Here is a 24111-nt window from a genome sequence, read left to right on the forward strand (position 1 = left end):
GCTTCAGTAGTTGTGGCGCGTGGGCTTCAGTAGTAGAGGTGCATGGGCTCTAGATCGAGTGCAGGCTCAGTAGTTGTGGTGCACAGACTTAGTTGCTCCGCAGCATGTGGGATCTTCCTGGACCAGGGCTCAAACCTGTGTGCCCTGCATTGGCAGACAGATTCTTAACCACTGTGCCACTAGGGAAGCCCCATTCATCTTTAAGTTGGGCAAACCTTAAGTATTTTGCAATAAAAAAAAATACAATCTAAGAAAACCCACCTATTATTTCAAATAATCATCTTCATAATTTTGATTTTATAGCCATTTTTAAAAAATTGAGATATAATTGACATATATTAGCTTTAGGTGTACAACATAAAGATTCAATATTTGTATGTACTGTGAAATGATCACCACAATATGTCTAGTTAACATACATCACCACACTATGTGTGGTGATGAGAATTTTTAAGGTCTACTCTCTTAGCAACTTTCAAATATACAATACAGTCTGATTAACTGTGGTCACCGCATTGTATATTACATCCCCATGACATTTATTTTATAACTGGAAGTTGGTACCTTTTGACCACCCGATTTAACATTTTTTTTCCAGAATTTTTTATTGTGAGAATTTTCAAGGAATTATACACTAATATACCTACCAACTAGATTGTACAGTTAACATTTTTGCTATATTTGCTTTGTTCCATATTATCCATCTATCCATCCCTCTCTGTATCTATCAACCCCTCTTTTTTTTGGATGCATTTCAAAGGAAGCCACAGACATCGGGACCTTCTACCTCTATTTACCTTAGCACGCCTATCCTTAACCAGCTTTGTTTGCATCTGCATTTTCTTGTCCTACAACAAGCACAAAAATCACGTGGGGTTTTTTTTTTTGTGGTACGCGGGCCTCTCACTGTTGTGGCCTCTCCCATTGCGGAGCACAGGCCCCGGACGCGCAGGCCCAGTGGCCATGGCTCACGGGCCCAGCCGCTCCGCGGCATGTGGGATCCTCCCGGACCGGGGCACGAACCCGTGTTCCCCGCATCGGCAGGCAGACTCTCAACCACTGCGCCACCAGGGAAGCCCCACAATGCTTTTATTATAACAAAATTCACATGTTTTTTATTAACACCTGTTGATGTCACTCAAATTTCATGCCCCACAGGGCAGACTTTGGGCTAATGCTTTGGGGTTATGAAGATGCCACCTATGTAATGAAATTCCAGGTTATTTAAAATTGTTGTCCTGTCTCATGTAGGTTAATCACAGAATAGAAAGGGGGTTAATCATTTCATTTTACAGATGGGGAAAGTGAGGTCCAGAATGGTGGGGACTCTTGTTCAAGGTCATACAGCCCATTAGACCTATTTGGCATAGGGCTTTTCTACAGAATGACAATGTTCTGCCTTGTCCTTGAATGAGGCTATGTTTTCCTTTCACTCTGGTTCTTGCACACCGCTGACTGCCTTGGTCTTTGGCTCACAAGGGTGTTTCAGCAGCAAAGTAAAACTCCTGGGCCAGGCTCCAAACTAGGCTCCCAAATGACTGCTTTGTAACTTCATTTCTTCCAGTTACTTGTCACATCTCATCCAGATTTCTTTTCCTTGGCAATGTCCACATTTTATTCTGTTCTTCTAGAATTCCAAATTAATCATCTCATTTTTGGTGAAAGGAGATGTTGAAATGAAGAAGTGTTCAAAGTATTCTACAGCAGGCCTGTGACCCTCTTCTGGGCATTTGTAACACCCAGCTGTTTCAGAGACTAAGATCTAGGGGGTGGGTGAGCCAAAGGGGGAATGGTATCTCTCCTATTTTATATTCTACCTTAAAGATGTTTGTGATTCTAAAAATCATATTGGTAAAATAAATAAATAAATAAAAATAAAAATCATGTTGGTAATCCATAGGAAGGCAATGAGATATTTCACCCTTAAATCACAGTCAAGGAAGCTATCGTGGCATCATATGATTATTTTTGATACTTAAAACACAGTATTCTTAAAGGAGTGTATTTATATATATTCCATTGAATTTCCAAAAGGTGAATTAAATGATTAGTTTTATATAACAATTTTTTAAATGCAGACTATATCACACAAATTTGGGAAAGGCAAGGCTGTAATTTCTGGGTTTGCCTCCTTTTTTCATGGGAGACCATATTGAGGTCAAGCAGAAACAAATTTTGTCTACCATGATTATAATACAGGAAAGAGAACCCACTCCTTTCACACGACAAAAAAAGACAAGAGCTTGGCTGTGAAACGAGACTCATTATGATTGCTGACATTTTAGGGAAATGCAGTAATTTACATGTAAAGCGTGATGAAACAATTTTTATGGTTTTAAATGTATTCTGAAAGGCCTTGGAAGGCAATCTCATTGTAGTATCTCAGAAGCAGCCGCATCTGGAGAAAGGTTTCTATGGCAACTCACGAAAGCTTGATGTGTTTTTTTTTTTTTTTTTTTTTTTTTTTTTTTTTTTTGCGGTATGCGGGCCTCTCACTGCTGTGGCCTCTCCCCTTGCGGAGCACAGGCTCCGGACGCGCAGGCCCAGCAGCCATGGCTCACGGGCTTAGTTGCTCCGCGGCATGTGGGATCTTCCCGGACCAGGGCACGAACCCGTGTTCCCTGCATCGGCAGGCGGATTCTCAACCACTGCGCCACCAGGGAAGCCCAAGCTTGATGTTTTTTTCTCCTTTTCAAGAGCATAAATCATCCCACGGCCTGAGGCTTCAGTAAAGGTCTCCTTTATTTTAGAAGCTATTGCCATTTGTTTTTGTGTTGTATATTTTGACTGTCTAAGAGAAAACAGAGCAAAGGGCTTCCAAGAGGGCTTGGAGTCTTTTTCATATCTGGGGGCAAGATGTGAATAACGTCGTAATTCTAGACTTTGCTTCTCAGTGATCAAAGTGATGGTACAGACACATTGATATGTTTGGTTTATATCGTGTTGTTTCAGTTTTCAAGAAAGTTGTGGTCTGTGCGTTCTCAGGAAAGAGGAGTTAGCCTGGACTTGAGGAGGAACTGTTTGGCCAAAGCACCTGTTAATGAGTAGTTCAATGGTGGTATCCTAGAGGGCACTGCTACGCTCTAAATGTCTCCAGATCCGCCTGTAAATGTCTTGGTCTCAGGGTTTTGGGCACTGACAGACTCCAGGTGGTTTTTATCAATATAGTCTTTCCAAGAAAGTTAATAAAGAAATATTCTATTTTTAAAACTCGGCATGCTTTGAGAATTTTTTTTTAACAACCTCGGTCTTTGTATGTTACAGGAAGTAATGTGACTAATGAAGAACACACAGTTCACAGAAACAGAGCCGGATTTCAGACCGAGCTCTGCCATCGCTTGTTGTGTAACGCTGAGCAAGCTCTTGAATCTCTCCCAGACTCCATTTTCTAATCTTAAAAATTGGAATAACAATGAGAGCCTCAAAGGCTCATTGTTAAGAACTTAATGTGTGTGAATATTGGAAACTGTAGTGCTGTACAGATACAAGGTGGTTATTATAATTGGTTGGCCGGCTTTCTTTCCAGCTCTTTTTCTTTGAAAAAGTCAAGGGTATCCCTTTACCATTTCCGGTGTGAAGAGAAGAAATCAGTTTCAGCGTGTGTCAATATTTTAGTTTCCTATACTATATTAACTGTATTTATATAGACACCATTTCAGGCATTTGTTTATTTCTTGACTAAATAATTAAATGTCATCTTTGCTGCAGGGTATTAAGTGAATACATTCAACAATCATGTAAGTGCCAACTGTGTACTTGCATCGAGGACACAATGACTAGGTAATTAAATTCTTATCATTCAGGAAATGTTTTCTGCGTTTCAAGGACACGGCATAAGCTGTTCAGGCTGATGCCATGAAAGAGGGGTTGTAATCCAGCCCACACGCTGCTAGCCAAGCATTGATGTGAGCTGCACTCACCCAAAGAAAGGATGCCTTTTTGAAATTCACCTGCCATGAGTGTGTGCCTTTGTTACCGAGTCCAAGCTCGCTCTGCTCACCGCTCAACTGGCCAATAAATCGGGAGACAAGGGGTTGAGGCAAGGAATAGCGACTTTATTCAGAAAGCCAGCAAACCAAGAAGATGGCAGACTAGTGAAGAACCATCTTAAGGGGTCTGGATGGCAGTTTCTCTTATAGAACAAAGAGGGGGAGGAGGTGAGGAAGTAAGGTAGAAAGGCCATCTGCAAATATCACCTGGAATGGCCACCCTCGAGGGGATGTGTTAATTTCTTCTTTCTTGCAGCCATTCATGGGTGGGCAGGGTCAGGATGTTTCCCTGAACAAAGGCACTTTGGTTTAACATTCACAGAGAGGGGCAGGGTTCCCTGAGGCAGGCCATTATGTATAGACTATCCTTTTAGTGAACAAAAGCAATGGGAAGCAAAGGTTAAAGTAAAAGAAACATCCAGCATGTAGTCAGATTTTGTTCTTCCCTGTAACACCTTTTTGTCATTTACACAAAGGTATGGAGTGTGCTAGCAGTGACCCTGATGTTTATGTGGCTGGTGATGTTCTGTGGAAGGCTTTCAGTGTTTCACCATTTAGTAAAGGCTGCTGGCCATGTTTGTTATCTGGAGTCAGATTGCCTGGTTTTGAATACTGGTTCTGCCATTGGCCAGCTGTGTGACCTTGGGTATATTACTTGACCTCTCTGTGCTTCTCTTTTTACATCTGCCCACTTAATAGAGTTGTTAGGAGGATCAATAAATTCTTATATGTAAAACACTTGGAATAGAAACTGGCATGCAGTCAGTGCTCAAAATGTTCCTGTTTTCAGTGATACCTTTACCTGCCTCTAATCTGTGTTGAAGAGTTCAACAATCAACGTCTGAATTCTATCTACAAATGCTGTTTTCCTTTAATGAATTTAATCTCACATTGGTGATATTTTTCTTTTTACCCGACCCTTTTGTTTGTGTGTGTGTGTTTGTGTTAAATAACTGAAAATGCATTCTCTGTAGAGACATCAAAGAATTCCAGTTCTTTGATCAGAAGGTCACTTGGTTGTTTCTAGAATTTTCTCATAAAACCATTTGCTTTGTCAGAAGTGACAGAGGTGATGAGGGCTGTTTGCATACTTTTGGCTTTTATCCTTCCTGAGGGAGGGCTTATATGGTTTACCAGTGTTATAAGGGTAGAGATGCTTTGAGGTACAGTGAATTTTTTTTCTCAGTTTCAGTTAACATGATACTTCTTTTTGGTAACTTTAAACTGAGAAAAAGTCCTTATGTAATATTGAAGTACTGATGTTTCATAATGTTTTCAAAACAATTAACTTTGCATTTTAAAATGCTGACAAATTCTGTTAAATATCAGGTTTTGATAGGAAGGACATGAAACATATACAAAACTGGGAGCATAGAATGTTAATAAAGCTGCAAACCACTGATGTTTAGGTATTTTAAATAATTTGAGTGTCTAATCCAAATTGAAGTATCCAAATAATTTAATTGAAATAGTCATCACTTTCATGAAACATTTTCCAAGTGAATTACCTGGGAAGGGAGATGAAATAGTTTGATCATTTCATGGCATTAGGCTTTAGTCTACTATTAGTAAGGTGCACCATGCTATGCTTATTCATCCAAAGGAGACCCCCTGAGCCAAAATACTAGGGATCCTGCACCATTTAGAGGTAACAAATGAGATGATCTTATCAAGGGCCTGTCAGGGACACATAGGGGCTGCCTCTGAAGTTGCCAAATGATCACTGTGAAATAGTAACTGATCCTGCATGTTAAACTCAAGTTTAATTAGCTTTTTAAAAGTAGGAAGTCATTATACGCTTGTTTCTAAATTAGTTGCAAAAACTAAATATCTGTTTAAGAGAAAAGCTGATATTTTAAGATTCTTCTATTTAGATGGGGAGCAGAATGTTTTAAGACACTTTGCATCAATCAGTGTATAGATTACTGCATTTAAAATTTTTCCTTTTTGGTTCATGGGTGGTGGCTAAGAGTTCAGGTTTGTGGCTGAACCCCGACCCTGCCATTTACTAATTGTATAATCTACGCAAGTCAGTGAATGTCTCCAGACCTCCATTTTTTCTTTTTAAAATGAGGATAATAATACCTCTCAGCACTGTGGTGAAAATCTGATGAGGTTTATGAATGAAATGCTATTTCTTCACACAGCAAAGCAATCCTCATTGCTTTATGATGGTGGCTGCTATTACTGTGGGGTTTCTTTTTTTAGCTGTTATTGCATTGTGTCAGGAAATGATTGCCTGTTTCAACTGTGCCAATTACATTGTTTAGTGTTCTTAGGGCAAATGTAATTCTGCTACTTTATGATTTTTTTTTCACAATAGTATTGCATTTAAAAATTCCCAGACTTCCCAGAGAATGTACCCTCTCTCATATTTTTGTTCTATGGCAAAATGTGTTAAAAGTTCCAAATGAGGCTTCCCTGGTGGTGCAGTGGTTAAGAATCCACCTGCTAATGCAGGGGACACGGGTTCGAGCCCTAGTCCAGGAAGATCCCACATGCCGCGGAGCAACTAAGCCCGTGCGCCACAACTACTGAGCCTGTGCTCTGGAGCCCACGAACCACAACTACTGAAGCCCGCACGCCTAGAGCCCGTGCTCCGCAACAAGAGAAGCCACTGCAGTGAGAAGCCCGCGCACCGCAACGAACAGTGGCCCCCACTCGCCACAACTAGAGAAAGCCCGCGCCCAGCAACAAAGACCCGACTTAGCCAAAAATAAACAAATAAATTTATTTTTTAAAAAAGTTCCAAATGACTGACATAAACATGAACTCTTTGGCTTCCCTGTTGGTGCAGTGGTTGTGAGTCCGCAGGCCGATGCAGGGGACACGGGTTCGTGCCCCGGTCTGGGAAGATCCCACATGCCGTGGAGCAGCTGGGCCGGTGAGCCATGGCCGCTGAGCCTGCGCATCCAGAGCCTGTGCTCCGCAACGGGAGAGGCCACAACAGTGAGAGGCCCGTGTACCACAAAAAAAAAAAAAAAAAAAAAAAAAGAAAAAAACTTTATCTCTTGGGAAACAACCCTGTTGTAAGCTGGGGCGCTTCTGGATACTTAGTTGTTTGCTTATTCTTTGATTAATCAAACCATTAGTCCTTTTGCCAGTCATCACTAAGGAATCCCTTGAGATCTTAACAATCTTTTATTTTATTTATAAAAGAAGTTTTATTGAAGTATAGTTGATTTAGAATGTTGTGTTAATTTCTGCTGTCCAGCAAAGTGATTCCGTCATACATACATATACATTCTTTTTTTATATTCTTTTCCATTATGGTTTATCATAGGATATTGAATATAGTTCTCTGTGCTATGCAGTAGGACCTTGTTGTTTATCCATTTTTTTTTTTTTTTTTTTTTTTTTTTTTTTTTTTTTGCGGTACGCAGGCCTCTCACTGTTGTGGCCTCTCCCGTTGCGGAGCACAGGCTCCAGATGCGCAGGCTCAGCGGCCATGGCTCACGGGCCCAGCCGCTCCGCGGCATGTGGGACCTTCCCGGACCAGGGCACGAACCCGTGTCTCCTGCATCGGCAGGCGGATTCTCAACCACTGCGCCACCAGGGAAGCCCTATCCATTTTAACAATCTTAATTGGCTCCGGGCCAGACTCCAACTCCTGCGTTTCTAATTCAGTTTCCTAAAATTCCCTCCTCCTAAACTTGCAGGGACTTTCTTAAGCCATTGGTATGTGCGTCAATTATTTTTCAAATCCGTTTTTGTCAGCTGATATCCAACAAGCATGAGTGAGACAAGTTGTGAAGTATTTCTAACAACATATTCTCGTATTGCCCTATTTAAAGATATTTTTGTAATTTCTATTTATGCCTTTTTAAGGCACGTGAGCATAAAGAACTCTATTCAATGATTTGATAAGACCCTGGCTTGTTTTAGTAAATGTTTCTGTTTAGCATCAGATACTATTGGGTAACTGCACTTACCCAGTAGTACCTTTTGTGGAATATAAAATGCTTGAGTATATGAGTGATGTTGTTTCGTTCTGAGCCCTTTTGTTTAAGCCTCAACATGCTCAGCAAGTGTATCTGAATTCCATGATAGCAGCTGTTACTATGGCTGCATGTTATTTCATATTTCATTTGTTGTACTGATGCTTGGTAAGAGAAACAGCATTGAATTGTCTGTAATTTTGACTCTAAATAGAAAGGTTTTCTCTCTCTCTTTGTTTTTTCCTTATAAAGGTAAAATTAGGAAACTGGAGTTAAAAATCCAAGCCCTGTATTTCTAAATTAGGGTTCTGCAGTGCTTGTGCACATTGCTCACAGGGCTGTGGACTTTGGCACCATCACCCCACCACCAACTGGAAGTCCCGGCCTTGCACCCAAGGACAGGGATCGGAAGATGGATTAACTCAAATAATGAAATGTCACATCAGCCTCTTTCTTTATTTTAAAATTTATTTATTTTTGGCTGCGTTGGGTCTTCGTTGCTGCGCGCAGGCTTTCTCTAGTTGTGGTGAGCCAGGGCTGCTCTTCGTTTTGGTGCACGAGCTTCTCATGGCGGTGGCTTCTCTTGTTGCGGAGCATGGGCTGTAGAGCGCAGGCTCAGTAGTTGTGGCGTGCGGGCTCAGTAGTTGTGGCTCATGGGCTCTAGAGCACAGGCTCAGTAGTTGTGGTGCATGGCTTAGTTGCTCTGGGGCATGTGGGATGTTCCCCGACCAGGGCTCAAACCCATGTCCCCTGCATTGGCAGGATTCTCAACCACCGTGCCACCAGGGAAGCCCCACAATCAGCCTCTTTAAAAAAAAAAAAAAGGTTTCTTCTTTTAGGGCAGCTCAGAGAGGGCGAATGAAGCCTCAACTTTTCATTGTGGCTTTCGGGGTAGGCTCATATCTTATGTTCTATGGATTCTTATCAAACCACAGGATACAAATGTGTGTGCTTTTTTGGGAATATTCTACTCATTTAATATGTTTTTATTTATTTATTTTGGCTGCTCTGGGTCTTAGTTGTGACACGTGGTATCGTTGCTGCGGCATGTGGACTTACTAGTTGTGGCATGCATGCAGGATCTAGTTCCCCAATCAGGGATGGAACCCGGGCCCCCTGCATTGGGAGCACAGAGTCTTACCTACTGGACCACCAGGGAGGTCTCTACAAGTGTGTTTTAAAAACACGCTGGTCCAAACAAAGTGAAAAGTATCTTTTGAAATGTAATCTCTCCCTGAAGCAAAAATTGAGAGATGCGATCTATGAAAAGGATGGCTCTGAGGCCCCCTGAAAAGCAATACTCATAGTGGTTATAGAAACAGACACTGGAACGAAACTGCCCGGCTCTGCTGCTGGCTCATTATGTGACTTTGGACACCTCTTTGTGCTTCAGTTTCCCCAGCCATAAAATGGGAATATCAATAGTACCTTTTTTATTGGATTGCTGTGAGAATTCACTGAATTCACTGAATTCTCACAGCATTAAAAATATACATTAAAACACTTAGACTAGCATCTCAAATGTTGTGAGCACTATATGAATATTAGCTATTTTTATGGGAATCATTTTTTTTTTCACACTAGTGCGATCTAAAGGTCCCAGAACAATTATTTTTTAAAGACGGGATAGAAACTGTTTCATTTATCTGTAAGGCACAGCATCTTGTCATTTCCTTGATTTTGTTTGGTCTCATAAAGCAAACGAGTAAGGTATTTGGAACTGAGCAAATTCAGTTCATCGTGGTAAGAGCACCAGAGTTCTCTTGTCTGAGAAAACTCTTACAAAACTCTGTAAGTTAAAGATGCAGAATTTTAAGATCTGTGAAGTCAAAAACTACATTCAGGATGTACTTATACCAAAAATTACATATTCGAACTCTATGCTAAGCTTTATACTTTATCAAAACTCACTGAACTCATTGGGTAAGGTTTATTGTATGCAAATGTACCTCAATAAAACTTTTTTCTTTTTTAAGTTGAACTCATGATGGAGGGAATGTAGTAGGCATACAATAAGTATTTTTGACTACGTTAATAATTAAATGAATGAATGAATGGAGTCATTTCATTCTTCAGTGATGGATCATATGGGGAATTAGGACAATTAAGTGGTTTGAATCTTATGTCCTTGCTTTTGAAACTTTACATCAACTTCTAAACGTTCGGTTTTAATAGTAAAGCTTAGGTCCTTTCACATGTTTTGAAGGCCGACTCTACCCCCCACTCCCCAAATTACTGGATTTTCAGATTTGCCTTGAGAATGAAGTCAGCAGCTCCATTTCATCCTGTGTCTGCCGGGGCTTATACATTTCTCTTTTGTGTGGCTTTGTGTTTTCTTTCATGTTGTCAGACACATAATCATGTAATTTAGTCTTTAAAGATAGACATTTTGATATAGTGACCAAAGGAGTTTTTAAGATTTGAGACCTTTACCAAAAATGAAATCCCTTTTATTCTTTCTAGAAATAGCAGTTGGTTTCCCAGACTTGGACTCTGGATCTCTATTGAGAAACCCTAGCCACCTGTAAGTTGAATAACTTGAACGTGATGATAAGCCATGTGTATGAGCTAACATGGACTTTTCTCATTGGCTGTTAGCATGAGGAGCTGATCTGGAGTGTCTGTAAAGTGTTTGATTCTGATTTTTTCTTGTATTTTCTCCTAGGTATGGCAACAGCCAAACTCCTACATGACTCTGGCCTGAATGTGATTGTTCTGGAAGCCCGGGACCGTGTGGGAGGCAGGACTTACACCATCAGGGTAAGACAATAACGATGGGCTGGAGACCGTGACACTGAAGCTGAGTTTCTTGTTTCTTTCTGAAAGTCTTGAACTTCATTTGACTCTTTTTAAGAGAGTGAAAATTACTCTCCACAGCCTCTCAATTTGCTTCCTTTTCAACCCTTTTCTTCTGTCCCTTTTCTCACCTCATGATACTTGGCACTTGCCCAATAAATGATTGCACCAATAATTAGATGTTTGAAATACATTAGTGAATGAAACAAAGACCACTGCCCTTGTGAAATGTATGTTCCCTTTTAGTTGGAGAACTATACAATCAACAAACAAACAAACAAAAACAGAAAAGGAGGACCTGCTCTGGTGTCCCTGACTATTAGGAATCCAGTTATGTTTGGACATGTTCAAACATAGGGAGTTTTTCTAGTCACTCTTTTTCAAAGGTTGGTCCTTAGTCATTTCAAGTGAAGCTAATTCATAACCATATAGAAAACTTTCTGTTGAACATAAGAGCAGTTTCCAAGGTGTGAATTAGGACCAAATATTCCCTAATGCTATCTTTCAAATGTCTGGATGAGCAGACCTCAAAGGAAGTGGTCATTTCCTGGATGGACTTAGAGTTTGTCATACTAAGTGAAGAAAGTCACACAAAGAAAGACAAATATCATATGATATCACTTATATGTAGAATTTTTTAAAAATGATACAAATGAACTTACAGAACAGAAGGAGACTCACAAGCGTAGAAGACAAATTTATGGTTACCAAAGGAGATAGGGGGAGGAGGGATAAATTAGGAGTTTGGGATTAACAGATACACACTACCATATATAAAACATAGATAACCAACAAGGACCTACTGTATAGCACAGGGAACTATATTAAACATTTTATAATAACCTATAATGGAAAAGAATCTGAAAAAGAATATATATATGTATATATACACATATATACATAATACACATATATATATAACTGAATCACTTTGCTACACACCTGAAACATTGTAAATCAACTATACTTCAATGAAAAAAAAAAAGAAAAGAAGTGGTCATTTCCTTTCTCACTTTTCCTCTAGCATTAGGTGCCTCAAAATTAGCCTGAAATGCTAAGTAAAGAGAAATTCATCAATAATTCACAGCTTACAAATCTAAGCCACTAAAACCCAAAGCACATTGTGGTATGTATTGAGAATGATGGGGTTCAGAAGTCTCTTGCCTATTTCAAGGTCAATCAATTTTGCTTTACATTAAGGAATGATTCAATAACTGTTAAGTTGCATGACTGAAGTAGAGTTGCTAACAGAATCCAGTTTTCTATGGATACACCTCAACGTGTGTCTAGAACCTATGAAATGCCAATTTGCTTATTTCAGGGCTGTCTTTTTTTTAATCTTACGAATAAAATTTTCACATATATTTATTTTTATTTTTATTTTCCATGGGAAAACAGAACCAAAAAGTTAAATATGTGGACCTTGGAGGATCTTATGTTGGCCCAACTCAGAATCGTATCTTAAGATTATCCAAGGAGCTAGGATTGGAGACCTACAAAGTGAATGAAGTAGAGCGTCTGATTCACCATGTAAAGGTAAGCCTGGACCAGCCTTTGAAGGATTTGAAGATTTCTCTATGGGTGTTTTCCATATATGAATTCCACATCCTCCTCTCAGACAATCTCCTTCATCCTTGAATGATGCATATGTATTTTATAAGTATATTTCAACCATTCTGAGAATTTTTTTTTTACTGTTATCAAAGGAGAATTCTAAACCTATTTTGGAAGGTTATTGATGAAGTAGTATTGCCCATTTGGTAAAAAATTTAACAAAACCAATAGAGAAAAAAACATTTGTGAGTGATTTATTAAAAATACCTCTATTAAAATAACTGGGGCTGTTTCCTGTGATACAAAAACCTGTGTAGAGTTTTACTAATGCTGCCCTAGACTTCACATTATAGAGTATTTGCAATATGTCTAATGTAATATTTTGAAATTTGGTCATTATGTCCTATGTATAGGCTAAACTCACTCTCTTTTAGAGATTTACATAAAAGTAAGTCAAGTCTCAAATTCCATCTTTCATGGGGAAGCTCCATTGATCTCCCCCAAATTCCTGTGAGTTTACTGGGTTTCAATTCCCATGATCATTTGCGGTTCGCGGTTCTTGCTTCCATGATACTTATGCTCATGCACATTCATGGCCAGTGACTCTCTTCTTTCCTTTGTTCTATGTCAACCTGGGTTCAAATTCATCTCTGTCTCTTGATTTTCTTCGGACCACCCCAAGCATTTGTGTACAGCAAAATTGACTGAAGTTTTGAACAGTGTGGGTAAGGGGTTCAGTTGCAAAAACAGAAACAACTTAGAATTGAATACTTGACGTTCTAATTCTAATAAGCCCTTCAAACAGTGTGCCCCTGGGGGTTTCTCACTGGCCACATTTCTCTGTGGATTCCAGTCTCCCATCATGTTTCTGCCTTTAGACTCTTCTGGCATCTCCCTGATCCTTGTTTTCCCAGCATCATTTTCTTGGTCCACAATGTCAGTCACTGATGTTCTCTGACAAGCAAAGAGTCACCTACCCTGGACCCCACTCTGAAGTCCCACGGAAGGGCTGGCAGAGGTTTTGAATTTCAGTCTTTCCTCTCTCTTCCTCACTTGCCTCCGTAAGTGGAAGTGAGCAGCATAGAGCCAAGTTCCTCACCAGAAGAAATCATCCCCTTAGGAGACAGAAGAACTCGCAACCGTCAGTTTTGATATACATAAAACAGTGTTGACACCTGGATATTATTTGTGGGTGATAATATCAAGAAGGACAAATAAGAGACTGTACATTGTGAATCATTTACTAAAACAGGAAATAAACATCTATCTGACTTGGTATAATGCGGGTGACATTTATACATAAATGTTTTGCTTGATGTTCAGATTTTGTTTTATGAGCCTTTTCACCTTGCTTCCCTATTTGTCTAGTGGAAAAAGAGACACATGAATTAGAAATGAACATGTAGCATGGTGATAGAGTGATTTGTCGAACATCCATCAGCAACACTTAGTAAACATTCTTCATTGCGTTCCTTGCTTTTATCTGTAGCTCATCTTGACTGATTTCTTCTGTCTTTCTTGTCCTAACATTTAAGACTTGCAGAGACTGAATTCCCAGAACACTAGGATCTCTTTTAGGTTTCTCCCGACAAAGGAGATGACTAGAAATTATATTCACTTTTCTGTCTGTGTGTGGGCAGGGTTTCTTGGCAGTGAGGAGCTAAGTTCAGGATGCTTTGTTCATCTGGAAATCTTATGGCCGACATTATGTTCCTTGTTTGAAAGAGATTGCTTATACTTATCAACTGTGGAAACAATTTACTACTTGAATTTTTCAGAGTGATGACCAAATAATGCTGCTTTCTTAAGCTATTTCGTATAATCCACGTGCAGCTGAGAAAATATAACTAAGCAGTATCTCTGACTTGATACAGAATAAATATATATGCCAACACTGCTTTGTATGAGATTCAAAATAAATGCTATTGCTTTTGAATTATTACAAAAGGAAAGCATGTTTATTGTAAAAATATAATAAGAAAATGTGGTAGAGAAAAACAATTAAAAAACCCCTCTAATAATCCTATCTAGAGAAAATCACTCTAAAATATTCTTTTGGTACCTAGATTTTCATGTTCCTATATTGCTGTTTTCTGACTTCTGCTGTACATGTTTGATATGCGTACTTACTCTCTAATGAATTCTCATCCTGACATGATTGAAACACTAATGAATTTATGAAACAAAGGTTTTTTGTCAGTCTTGATAAGGGTGCTAATTTGACCTCCTTGTGGCTGTATCCAGTGAAGCGCTACAGGATAATAAATAACAATAAAGACCTTAGAGCTAAGAAGTCCTCCCCACACTAAATATTTGTTCTCCACCATCATCACCTCCATGTCTTTGCTCATATGTCACTTTTCTTATTTTGAACCTGTAAAAAGCATCTCAGATGAATCCATCCATTTCTGGGATTATTAAGCAGACCTCTGATAGCTGATCTGCTACTACATGCCTAAGAATGTAGTTAGAAAGTTGTCTTCTCTGTCATGGTAGGCAGTACTTTGGCCATTTGGTCATGACTCTCTATTACCTATTTCAATAACTACTGTTCCCAAGTGCAAATACTGTTCCCAAGTGGTTCATGCAAATATCTAGTATATTTCTGCCTTGTTTCTTCAGTGGACCTGCCTGTATTTCTCAACCCAAAGCCTGAGAATATCAAGAGTATCAAGTGTGTTACTTCTCGTATTGCCAGATCTGGCAATTCAAATCAGCCTTCTCAAGGACTCTGCTTTTTTCAGTTTCTTACACGGTCGTTAAAAGAAGACAGAGTTCTACGTGCAGCCTTAATAACATTAAGCTAGGGAATTTGGATATGATGGTTGGAATTGAAACTGGTGAAATGGAGCTACTCACGAAAGGGGGCAGGGGGGTGCTACAGCAGCCCACACGATAGGATAGCTGTCCAAAGGAAGAGTGTGTTTCCCAAGAAACGAGGACTCCCAGTATCACCCGTTCTCTGATAGTTCTGGAAGAAATGGTCTGTTGACAGATGGCATGTGCTCATGCTGGGCCCATAACAAGCATGCATCAACCCCTAGTGTGCTGTGATGTGCAGGGCGTTTTGCTGTCTGCCTCTGATCAGCCAGAAATGTTTCTATCTACTGAGTGGCATTCATTTTTAGTACTACAGTAGATCTGTCTTATGTCGCTAAAATGTGGTTTTCCAAAACCTTGTGTGTGATTCAAAGATGTGATACCGAGCTATATTGGGATTTAATTATCAGTGGGAAAAGTGATCGCTTCAGCTCAAATCTATATCATTCGGAAGGTGTTTTCTGCACTTCTCAAATCAGTGATGCAGTCCTTCGTGCTTAACAATTATCGTGCAACATCTATGGAAGTTTTTAATCTGTTTCACAAATCGTCATGCTAATTTCTGCTAGGATAGTTTAGAAGGCAGCTGTTTACATGCCTTGAAAGTGACTTGTGAAAACTGTTCCGTTTTAGGGACTATCTCATAATTAAAAAGATAAAAAATATAAACCTTAAGGGATCTTGCTATATTTTAATGTGTGCCTCTTCCTTCTTCATCGTGTGTGTGTGAGAGAGAGAGAGTGTGTGTGTGTTTGCATGTTCACATGTGTGGTTGTTTTGTTGTTGCTTGTTTTTTGTTCTTTGGGGTTCTTACTTTGAAGGAGTTGGAGAAAATTTTGAAGTTTGGTACAATTTAGGCTATTGGCAAATAGAGTTCCTCTGTCTCAGAAGCTTTTATAAGTCTGAAATTTGGAACGAGTGTCTGGTAAAGTATGCATGAAACTGCTTTAGGCCCCAAAGCTTAACTGTTAGGAGTTTGGTGAATATAAAGATGTAGCGTGACTTAAACTTAAGAGGCCAACTTCGCACTGATCATCGTTTCCAAATTTCAGCTATGGGGAGAAACTGAGAGAAAAAGAAAAATTCTCTGGTCTTAGTCTACTTCCCAATGAGTAGAAGCCAAGCTCACTGTCAAAGTCCCTTTTGTGTTGTATGTGGTCAACGTCAGTGCTTGAAGAGGCCTATGGATGAGGAGCCATCTATTGCCTACTGCTTGTTGCTACAAACAGCCTCATGGAGCAGGCGCCATGTGGCAGAGAGCCCCTCAGTTTGGTGAGGACTCTGAAAGCCAGTGGAAAATACAGTTTAAAAAAAAGCACAGAAAAGCATACAGCGGAAACTAGATCTCTAAAGATAAGACCAGTTGGAAGAGATCACTGTCTCTCAGTGTTGGGGAACAGCAACAAAAGTAGAGGCGGAATGTTGAAAAAGAAAATAATTGCATTTGGCGAACATAAACTGTCCCATGGTGCGGGACCTCAGCATCTCCCAGAAGTCAGCAGACCGGGAGTGCCCAGTCCTCTTTGGACTCTTAGTACCCCCTTCTGCATGTCTCTCCCTCAAATCCTGTTAATCCAGAGAAGCCTGGATCAAAGTCCAGGGTGTACTTGCTTCTCTCACGATGACAGAAGAATCCAGAAACAGGTTAGACAAAATCTTGTATTTCATCCAGGAACAGCTGCCCCTTTCACATGAATGTCACACATGCCACACAGAGCTCACTGGTTCCGAGAGTCTACCCGAGCTGAGATGGGCTTCCTGAACCTTCTCTTCCACACCCACCCCCATTCCATTTCATCTATTTGTTGGAAACATACATGTCTTATCATCACGGGAGATTTTTCCCCCCAGATGTGGAATAGTCATTTCCTCTTCAGCAAGTGAAACCCATTTGTTTAGTGATCATTCTGAAGTTTGTGTTAGTTATTCTGGAAACCAAAGTACTCATCTGTGTTCTTTAGAAAATACAGACAGATTTTCGGCATGTAATAATTTGCTGAAAATGGTGCTTTCAATGGCTGGATGTGGAACAATATTAGGGGATATGAGTTGAGCTTATTCTAAGCCTTCAAGGTTTCCTTTTAGAATTTAAAATATGATAAAATCAGTAAACATATTCTCTGTGTACAAATACACACGCACACACATCTGGATAAACTTAACAAAAACTAGAGTTGTGGGTAACACAGAGTTAGTTTTAAATTATACCGGAGGTGGAGGTTACAGGATGTATAGAGTTCAGTTATGATGGTGAAATTCATGAAAGGAAACAAGCCTGTAGCTTAAATCCTGTGTGAAATTTTATATGACATCTATACGATGTCATCATGGGGTATGGCCAAGTAGTCCAAAGGAGGTGCAATGACATGGCCCCAGCTCATCAGAGGATGGTGACTAATAAAGGTGATCATGTAACAGGTGAAAGCTTCAGCAGCCTGTAGTGATTGGCAGGAAGTACAAGACGGCCTAAAATGTGTTAGCCTACCTTGCCACACCCTCACAGAGCCCATGCCTTTCTATTGGCCTCTGCTACAACCAGTAAATAATAACCATGGTAATGTTACTCTGGTATGGACATCTAGAACCTTCCAAGTGCTTTCACACTTATGTCTTATTTGGACCTCACAAACGTGAGTCCCAAATAACTGGAAGTTATTTGGCTGTGAACTAGAAGTTTTGTTCCCATTTAACAGGTAAGAATGTAAAGGCTAAAGAGATTAATTGCATATGGCAGGAAGCGATGGAGTCAGAGCATGAACTGAGGTGCCAAGAATACACATTGAAGAGCTCGCTGTCCTCTCTGGATGGGAGGGTTTCTGTCATTTCCTTCTGAGCCCCAGCACCTAGCTTGCCCACCCCACCTCCTTCCTGCCAAACTTACCCTCTCACTTCTTGGGAAAACCCTGTTAAAGATCCACCTTTCCTTAAAATGTTCTGCAGTTGACTCCAGTTATTCCACTGACTCCTTCCCAAGTCCTGTCTCCTCCTCACTTTCTTGATCACATTTTGCAATTTACAGTTATTTGCACTTTAAGATTATGCACCACACACACACAACATATTTCGTTTATATTTGACTTTCTTGGATTCTTTTTTTTATACTTTCACATGAAGGTTTTTAGGTTTGCCTTTTCATTTATAAATATTTCACAAGTATTTTCTAATGTCATTAAAAGTTCTCTGTAGATACGATTTTAATATTCTGTCACAAGAACATTGTGTAATATGGTGGAAATTTTGCCAGTCGGTTACTGTTAAGCTTCTACACTCTATTCAAATTGTCTAACATGTAATGCACATCTAATATAGGTGACTGCTATGCAGGGCACAGGGCTAAGTTATTGAATTTGAGACAATTTGGGGTGAAGTTGGTGTGGGATTTGTGGGATCAAAGATTTTTCTTTTAATATGAAAAGAAATAAACAACAAAAAAAGGAAAAGTGACTAAACAAAGTAAAGCAAAAAAAAAAATCCCATGGCACAGTTAAACCAGGAAAAGACAGCAGCCATAGATCATAAAATTTGAGAATTGATGACAAGAAAGGGTTTCCAATCCTGGCTCTTCAATCCCAGAGCTACACCATTGCTGAAAGCAAACATGTTACAAAGTAAAAAATCACTAACAACTCCAACAGTTTCTCTTAGAGCTTCAAGGTTGCTAAGTGGTTGGTCTGCCTTTCCCAATCATCCAGGCGATAGTTTTGCCAGTGCTTTACCACTTTCTCTACCTTTCAATCCTGTGCCATGTCTTTTCTGGGCACCTGCATCCTGCCCACTAAGCTAATGGCACACAATTTAAAATTTTGTCCTAGCATCACTCCACTTCAAGGTATCATCAAATGATGATTCCAAATAAAGAACTCAGGAATGGATCAGCTTGGATGAAATTGGTGCTAACCATTAAATACGTTTAAATAAAGATTTAAACAAAGAATTGGAAGAATTACGACTCTAGTAAAGAATGTACTACAGACCTTTTTTTAAAAAAGCCTTTATATGGTAAAAAATTATATAATCTATAAAATCAGAATGTGGAGAAGGTGAGAAGGGAAGAGGTATAAGAAAGGTGAGGGCTACTGAAATCTTTCTTCATAGCATGAAATCAGTATATACCAAAATTATACTTGTAGCTAATAAAAAAACAAAGGCTCAAATCTCTTAATGATTTTTATGATCTTTTGACTTTATGCTACAGGGCTTTTTCTCTTGGGTTATGCAACATTTATTTGAAGTTTAGCTCTTCCTTCAGTTCCTTCAGTTTATGTTTCTTCCATTAAATTTAAGTACATTTATGTCAGTGAAAACAAGAAATATGATTTGATTCTGAGATACTCGTATTTCTTTCTTTGCCCTTTCTTTCCTCCTTCCTTTCTTCCTTTTTTTGTTTCCTCCCTCCTTCTCTCAGCCATCCATTCGTTCGCTTGTCCATCCATATCAGCCATCCAGCCAGCCATCTTTCTATATTGTAGATGCTTACACAGAAGTCTGGAATGTAATGTTATAGCTATTTTTTTTAACCTGAATGGTATGGTTTTTTTTTTTTTTTTTTTTTTTTTTTTTTTTTGCGGTACTCGGGCCTCTTAAAGCTGCGGCCTCTCCCGCCGTGGAGCACAGGCTCCGGACGCGCAGGCTCAGCTGCCATGGCTCACGGGCCCAGCCGCTCCGCGGCACGTGGGATCTTCCCGGACTGGGGCACGAACCCGTGTCCCCTGCATCGGCAGGCGGACTCCCAACCACTGCGCCACCAGGGAAGCCCGAATGGTATGATTTGAGGTAATTTGTTGCCTTCTTCATTGTATTTTTGAGTACTGCTTGAACTTTTTATGAAGAGCTCCTCTCATTTTTATTTTAAAACAGGCGATTAGAAAAAGACTCTACTTTTCTTCATATTCTTTTCCATTATAGTTTATAACAAGATATTGAATAGAGTTCCCTGTGCTATACAGTAGGACCATGTTGGTTATCTATTTTGTATATAGTAATGTGTATCTGCTAATCCCAAACTCCTAATTTATCCCTCTCTGCCCCTTTCCCCTTAGGTAACGATAAGTTTGTTTTCTACGCACAGACTCTACTTTTGATAGTTTATGGTCTGTGAGAAGAGGTTAGGCCCAGTGTTTCCAGCAGATATCTGTGATTCTCCCCTGCCTAGGCAGCAGTCTCCTGGGTGACGTATCTATTAACAATAACCAAACTGCTTCCAGCCAGGCTTAGTGACTGCGCTTTGACCCTTTGAGAGTAGACAGTCTAGATCCCAAAGCAGCTGTTTGAATGCAAACCCTCAAAGACTCTTATCCTGGTATTACTGGGCCACAGAATTTTCGCGGTGTCTGCTACAGACACACACACACACACACACACACACACACACACACACACACACTTCATCATTGACTTTTTTTGTGACCTTGGCCATGTTATTTATGCTTTTGTACCTTGATTTCTCCATTTGCAAAAGATGGACATTTGTACCTGTCCTGCTGAGTGCTTTGAGATTTTAAAGAGAAAGAAAACAGAAGACACTGATTAACATTATTTTCACCAAGAAGCCTGCTGAAGATACTAAGGATGTTTTGATAGAGCTTGTTTCCTTTCCATTTGAAAACAAACTTTTCTAATAGGCTCTGAGGAGCCTTACTACCAAGTAAAAAATTTAAATGGTGAGACACCAGATAGGATAAAGCTTTACAAATTCTTTTCAAAAGAGAACCAGGCCAATGAACTCATCCTGAAAATATTTTCGTGGGCTCCTTACACACTGAAATATAACTTCTCTCACTTTAAGATCCAGTCTTCTCTTCTTTATTTATTTCCCATATTACTAATAGGCTAGGACATCAGTATTTGGCTGCATCTAGACTCACATGCCCGTGCTCGCTTCGGCAGCACATATACTAGACTCACATGCCCAGACGGAGTAAACAGATAATAAAAAAGAGAAATTAGGGCTTCCCTGGTGGCGCAGTGGTTGAGAATCCGCCTGCCGATGCAGGAGACACGGGTTCGTGCCCTGGTCCGGGAAGATCCCACACGCCGCGGAGCGACTGAGCCCGTGAGCCATGGCCGCTGGGCCTGTGCGTCCGGAGCCTGTGCTCCGCAACGGGAGAGGCCACAACAGTGAGAGGCCCGCATACCGCAAAAAAAAAAAAAAAAAAAAAAAAGAGAAATTAAAATCACCTTTTGTAGTTGTGTTACCTTCTAAGTTCCTTCTGCTCCACTCTTCAGATCCTGGCATATGGGACCATCGTTATTATTTGGCCCAATTGAGACCCTTTCCTTTGGGTTACTAAGTGGCTTTCCTTTGGGTTACTAAATGCTGATGGTCTTGTAGAGCTGTCAGGAGACAGTGGGCATGTCAGAGTTTACTAATCCCTAAATAACCTAAGTTCAGAGAATCAAAATACATTAATTTTCCCCCTTTTGACAAACATGTGAAATCTGGACTACTCATTAAAATAGCTTAAAGCAGCACTCTCCAGTAGAAATATAAGATGTGCCACATATGCCATTTAAAGTTGTCTAGTAACCATATTGAAAAGTAAAAAGAAAGAGGTGAAATTAATTTTAAGAATATATTTTATTTAATCCAGGATATCCAAAATATTATCTAAACTTGTAGTCAATATAAAACATTATTTAATAAGATGTTTGACATTCTTGTTTTGTATTAAGCTTTTGAAATTTGGTATGTATTTTATACTTATAGCACATCTTAATTTGGACTCGCCCCATACTAAGCACTTTATAGCCACATATGGCTAGTGGCTACTGTATGGGACAGCAGAGGCCTAGGAAGATAGCAAATGCTATGGATTTTTGCAAATGTTTCTAATCCATCTTCTGTTTTTTAACAAGCTGTCTAAAACACATGTCTAGATCTTATAACATAAACCCTACATTATGGCATAGATTAATTTTACTTATTCTAGCAACTCCAAATATATGGCATCACAGAGAACTTGGAAGTAAACAAAGAGTGAAATTCCTTATGTGCCTGTTGCTTCCTAAGGGCAAACCAGCTTAGAATCCCTTTTTAAAAACTCTCCTAGGTGCCCAGGAAAATGCCATGTCCCTAAGATTTTCATGCATAAGGCAGCAAGCAAGTTGGAACTAAACGAGGTCGAGGTGGTCAGAGATACTGCCAGAGAATGCTTTGGACACTTCTCAAAACCTTGAAGGACATTGCTAAATAAATTTAATGGACTAACTTCATGGAGAGCATAAATACTTTTTGTATGATGGCATTACCTTAATATTATTTTAATAAAGTTTTAAAATTGTCCCTGACTATGACTGACACTGGAGAAACCACAGAACTGGCCCAAAGTGTTATAAAAGATTATTGGCTTAAAATATAGTTAAGGAAGATTCCCACAAGTAATGAGTTGTAGAGAAGATAAGGCTATAGTTCAGTGGAAGATGTTTATTTATTCATTTCATCTTTTAGCACACATGCTCCATGCAAAACTCTCAGCAAAAGGACTGCAAAGTGGCCTGGAGCCTTTTACTTCTGACATTTGCTGTTGCCTCTTTTTTAAGTTGGCAAATGTTAAGGGCAGCTGCTACGGACAGCATCTAGTCATGTGCAAACCAAGAAAAAAAAAAATCACAATTCATAATCACCTATAGTTCAGGCTGTCACATTGAACCAAACACACATGTGCCTTGTGGTTCCTGGAAACTCAGTTCAAAATTGAATTTAATAGCAACAACAATAGCCAACACCGTTTGAGATTTAAATACGTGCAAAGCACCAGTCTAAGCATTTGATATGCATTATCTCAATCCTCAGAAAAGCTTGATGGCCGTTATTATCTCTTATTTACAAATGAGGGCACTGAAGCACAAGGTATTTGGGTGATATGCTCAAGATCCCTCACTTGGTAAGTATTGGAGTGAGGACTCCAACTCTGATCCCTCTCACTCCAGAGTTTGTGTACTTGGTTCCTCAACTGATATGCTGACTGACACAGAAATCTGCTGACCGACACAGAAATCGTACATAAGAGTTGGGGGGGAGTCTCAAGAAAAACAAAGAAAAGGGTAAGGGTGCTGAGAACTGAACTGTGAACTCAACCCTCTTCTTTCTGCTCCGGTTCTTGCCCCCTAATACTACCTTTCTTCTGTCTTATGCCTCATTGCTAAATTTTTTTAATCCCTATTTGACCTCCTGAGACCCACCTGATCTCCTAGTGGCATTAGGAGCCCACGGAGGCCACTGACATGAACTTTCCATTTGGTTAAATCAAGGGCAATTCAGAGACATTGAACCATCTCATTTCACTCTTAATCCAGAATTTTAAAAAGTATTAAAGCTGCTCATTCTGGTAAGACCGCTGGGACTCTGTTATATCAGATAAATGTGAGAGTAGACAGCCATACACGTATCTCACATTCATTTCATTTTCCCACTGCAAACTGTAAACATAATATAGTTAGAAAAAGCATTGTTTTATGTACAACTTCATGCTTAGGCAGAAAAGAGAAGATAAAACAATATATTTAAGGGTGAACTATGTAGAGTAGATGTTTTGGCAGTTGAAGGGGGTCATTATGATACCTAATGACATTGATCCTTTGGATTAGAAAGGATGAGAGTCCATCTGAAAACAACATGTTATTTTAAGCTGCTACCTCTCTTTCTAAGGCCAGTGTAGTTGTGCTGCTGCTATTTTAGGGACCTCACATTTCTCCATTGTTACTTCTAGGCATTTCTCCCAGATCATTCTTGACGTCTTGTCTATATATCCAGGCTGGTTTCTTGACTGTAGAACCCTGGGAGTAAAAAAAAAGCAATAAAAAATAAATTAGAAGAATGAATGAAACTAAATTTTTATTATGGCCTACAAGTACCTACATGATAGCCCCTTCCAACCTCCTGACCCAGCCCACTTTAGTCCAGGCACTCTGGCTTCTGGTGTGTCGTTTATTCCTATTCCAGGGCTTTTTCACTTTGAAACATTAAAAATGGCCACATACAGAATCTAAAACAATGATACAATTGAACTTACTTA

At 39.6% G+C, this 24111-nt stretch overlaps 1 protein-coding gene across 1 annotated transcript in view; it reads left to right on the top strand.

Moving 5' to 3' along the window:
* MAOB (monoamine oxidase B) overlaps nucleotides 1-24111 on the top strand; it is a 107000-nt gene that overhangs the window by 33191 nt on the left and 49698 nt on the right. Inside the window, exons 2-3 of the mRNA XM_059050271.1 lie at nucleotides 10593-10687; nucleotides 12122-12259. Coding sequence (XP_058906254.1) covers nucleotides 10593-10687; nucleotides 12122-12259 — 233 coding nt within the window. The remainder of the gene's footprint in view (nucleotides 1-10592; nucleotides 10688-12121; nucleotides 12260-24111) is intronic.

Source organism: Kogia breviceps, chromosome X, assembly GCF_026419965.1.
Source record: "Kogia breviceps isolate mKogBre1 chromosome X, mKogBre1 haplotype 1, whole genome shotgun sequence".
In the NCBI taxonomy this organism is placed as follows: domain Eukaryota; kingdom Metazoa; phylum Chordata; class Mammalia; order Artiodactyla; family Physeteridae; genus Kogia; species Kogia breviceps.